This window comes from Lepeophtheirus salmonis, unplaced genomic scaffold (assembly GCF_016086655.4).
Source record: "Lepeophtheirus salmonis unplaced genomic scaffold, UVic_Lsal_1.4 unplaced_contig_15502_pilon, whole genome shotgun sequence".
Taxonomy (NCBI): domain Eukaryota; kingdom Metazoa; phylum Arthropoda; class Copepoda; order Siphonostomatoida; family Caligidae; genus Lepeophtheirus; species Lepeophtheirus salmonis.
In genome coordinates this window covers 1-4027 of record NW_027291471.1, presented here as the reverse complement: position 1 = coordinate 4027, position 4027 = coordinate 1, and the positions used below count along the sequence as shown (strand labels likewise).

The following is a 4027-nucleotide window of genomic DNA, read 5'->3' as shown; positions in this document are numbered from 1 at the left end:
TATATGAAATATATTTTGTATTTTGTTATTTAGTTGACTGTGGTTTTTGAATTGGAACAACTCATATGTCATGAAGTATGCATTAATTAAGGAATTGGCGTTCCTAAAAAGGACCTGATATTTCATTTTTACTTAGGTTATGAATCCCCAAGAATGGTGAATTTATTTGGAGGAGAGGGTCACACCCTTAGTGCCTTCAGAGACAGTGTGCTTGGCCAACTCTCCGGAAGGATAAGACGGACAGAGGTTCGGATTACTCTGGACAATATGGAGGATCTCTTATTGAAATTAGCGAGACGTAAGGGCTCGACAGCAATTCTTTCAAAGAAATTATTGACGAAAGAGTTCATGACGCTCATAGCCTTGGAGGGGCACCAGTATCGGGTGGACCTGTTTCAAGACCTTGTATACGTTGGTGGCATAAGATTCCTTCCTCTTGTAGGACCTTTTCTTTCCAGTAGGCTTGGTGATATCCTTTCGGGCTTCTCCAGTCTTCTTGGTGGCTTTCCCGGTAAACTTAAGTGGGATTGTTGATTCTGCCACATTTGTACCCACATTAAATAAGTAAGACATTTGTATCCACATTTTTTATTTATTATATTTTGAAAAGTGCATATTTTATTGAATTCTATAATAACCCATATAAGGGATGATATTTATCGTCCAATAAATGACGATGGGCTTGAGGGTCGTCAAGAAGAGCTAGGATAAGGGACAAGCAATGAAAAATAGAAAAATTTATATGCAAATAATACAATGACATTACAGGACCAATGAAAATATCCATCACTTTTTAGCTGATTCTATGCAAAACACAGAATTAATTAAAAATATGTAGTGTAGAAATAATTAAGCAGAAATTATTATATTATAGTATATAAGGTTTTAATGTGTTCATTTACATTTGCTTGTACATATACCCTTATAATTAACTGTGAGCTAAGATATATAAGAATTGATACAAATGTCGTGGAAACATGTCGAATACAAATGTGCTAGAATCGGGGGATAATTGTTAATAACTGAATGATTAATAAGAAATTGATTGACTCTTACATCTAAACGCCTGGTATTTATATGAAAAAGAGGGGATTGATGAGTTGAATCTCCCTGCACACTCTAGACGAAAATGCGGGAAAAATAAAGGAGATATGCATATCGGTATATTGAAAACAATTTTTACATTTTGACGCTTCAGCACAAATTCACACTAAAGAAATAAGTAGCAAAGAGCCATAAAATATCTTTTTAAACATCCAGAGAATTGAATGAAATTTTCATGAATTACAGAGTACAGTATTGTGCAGAAGATGATTCTTTTTTAAATACCTTCAATTGGATTGTATAATATAAAAAATTCGAGTAATGCCACTTCCCACGCCTTCAGACAATTAATAATGGTTACTGAAAAAAAGGAGGAGGTTAAAAATTAAGACAAAGTACTTTGATATTGCGTAGATTGAAGATGCTAATGTCAGGTTAAAATTCATGTACGTGGTATACACAGATTTTTTGTAAAACTTTACAAGATAACAGAAAAATAAATGTTTTAAAGTCCATTATAAGGTTTATTTGATCCATTAAATCTTATTTGTGATTTTGAAGGCTATCTTGAGAAGACTTATTTTCTAGCAAATGTTAGGATGTTCATGGAAATGCGCATTCAATATATCAAGCTATCGTTCAAAACAAAAAATAATACGCGAACGATACAGCACTAGTATTAAAGTACTCCATAGAATTGCACTCAGGCTTTGAGTCTTCATGATGGTGACTACTATTCCACTAACAAAAAAACAAAAAGACAGTAACAACCAATCACTCTTTGTAGAATTCATAATAGCGGGAGTTGAAAGGATATCACCACTATCAGTATTTAAATAGAGGTTATTAACATTATTGAATCCAGTAAAAGAAGAACGAAGAATTAGAGTCATGGTGTATAAAATGGGGGACGAAGTCCTGAGATGTAAACCCTTCTCATATGCCTTTAAAGAGGAATTTCGTTATAAAACATGCGACTACTGCTTTTCAAGCCGACAAGCAAAAATTTTGAGATGTTCCAGATGTTGCGTCATATATTATTGTGGAAGACAATGCCAAAGATTATCTTGGTCAGAAATTCATAAGCAGGAATGTAAATACTTGAAAATGTTAGATTTAAAAGAGCCTCCAATGGATTTACTTTTTCATTGTTCGAACTCTTTGTAAGCTGAAATATGATGGTGGATATTCAAAGGAAGGTAATATATAATGTCTGGATATATATATATATAATAGTAAACAATGTAATTTCACTTAATTTAGTTTATTTGCCCAATGGCCGTTCAAGAAAATTTATTGACCTAGTGTCTCACAAGGAAGATATTCTAATGAATCCAGAGCATAAAAAAAGATTCTTAACGTATTTAGCTACAATAATATATAAGCTTGGTGGATCATTGGAAACTAATGAATTTGAAGTACTTAATATATTTACAAAACTTATGATAAATGCCTCCTTTATGCTGAATGAAAAACTTTATAGACATTGGGGGATGTTTATGCTTAGAATTTTCTGCCATAGATCACTCATGTAGACCAAATGCAATCTATATGTTTAATGGTCATACGTTAGTTGTAAAAGCTCTCTGTGAGATTGCTAATTTCGATGATGTAAGAGTAGCCTTTAATCTGTAACCACGGAAGTATTAGACAGATATTATCAAAAAAAGAATATTTTTTGATCAAAGAAAAAGAGGTAAATGTGCAAACGAGCTTGAATTTTAAAGAAGTAAAATCACAGTATTTTCGAATTCCTTTATTGGATGGTATCTAAATGAAGAACTGTAACGAGCTATAGCTTTTCAGGAATATAAAATATTTTAAATGAATTTACAAATAGATTTGGCTCGATATTTGAAATAAAAGAAATTTTGATTGGCCAAGAGGAAATGGATGTTTTTATGATATATTCACGGTGAATATTTGGTTTTTCTAAGATGATCCTTATTAATAAGAAGGAATTTAAGCTTTACCTAATTTATTGTTAGAATTACAAATTATATTTGAAAGGATTTTATTGGCCAAGAGGAAGTATGGATGTTTTTATGATATATTCACGGCGGAATATTTGATGCTTCTTATGATGATCCTTATTAATAAGAAGGAATTTAAGTCTTTACCTAATTTATTGTTAGAAACAAAGACAGTCTTAGATTTGATTTACCCAAGAAGTCATTCCATCTTTCATAGATTCAATGATGTATATCTCATGTTTCAAATGATTAAAAATAAATAATATCATTATACAAATTAATTATTGTTGCTAGTTCATTTCATTATCGAGAATCAGGGACGTTGCTAGCTTTCATTGTTTAAGGGGGAGGGTAGGTACAAAGAAGAAGTGCAGAAGAATAATATATCAATAGCAATACAAATACTTAGGGATAGAAGATCATCATCATTTCTTGACGAAAAGTGGCAATTTAAGATATATATTATTACTAAATTAAATAAATAGTATGATAAATGGCAATGGGTTACTACTAGTCAGTGAACAAGTGCAACTCGACTCTAAATAGGTGCTAATATTAGTTCAAATAATTCAATAAATAATAGAACAAAGTACTGCAAGAAGCCACCGTTGCTAGAGAGTTATTAATCACCAATTAATGTGTGACATAGGGTACAAGGATGAAGGCGCCTTTGACTGCATGAAGTAGAGGTACTGATAAATTGATTCAAAAGGCAGATTTGAACTCATATAAAAAATGCTAGAAAGATCAAACAAGTCACCAGGAGCATAAGATAAATAAAATATCTTCTTTTTTATAAAATACTCGAAAGGTGCTTTAAAGGCCTTTATGCTCCCCGAGACAGAATATGGGAGTCATGGAAGGTAAGAAAAATATGACCAACTAATAATTAAAATACTTTATAAGCGAAAACCCCAAAATATGCTCGAAAATTAACAAGAATATTGTTTCAATGTTGACATGTCAGAGGTAAAAGAACAAATTAGTTATCCATAACGTTATACAATAAC

At 31.7% G+C, this 4027-nt stretch overlaps 1 protein-coding gene across 1 annotated transcript; it reads left to right on the top strand.

Annotated features, from left to right (window-relative positions):
- The first annotated feature begins 1928 nt into the window (after positions 1-1928).
- Positions 1929-2679, top strand: LOC121131013 (histone-lysine N-methyltransferase SMYD3-like). The gene is given in 4 exon segments (XM_040726613.2): positions 1929-2187; positions 2189-2243; positions 2308-2519; positions 2521-2679. Coding segments are annotated over 4 exon segments (678 nt in total). The 5' UTR covers positions 1929-1935.
- The last annotated feature ends 1348 nt before the right edge of the window (positions 2680-4027 follow it).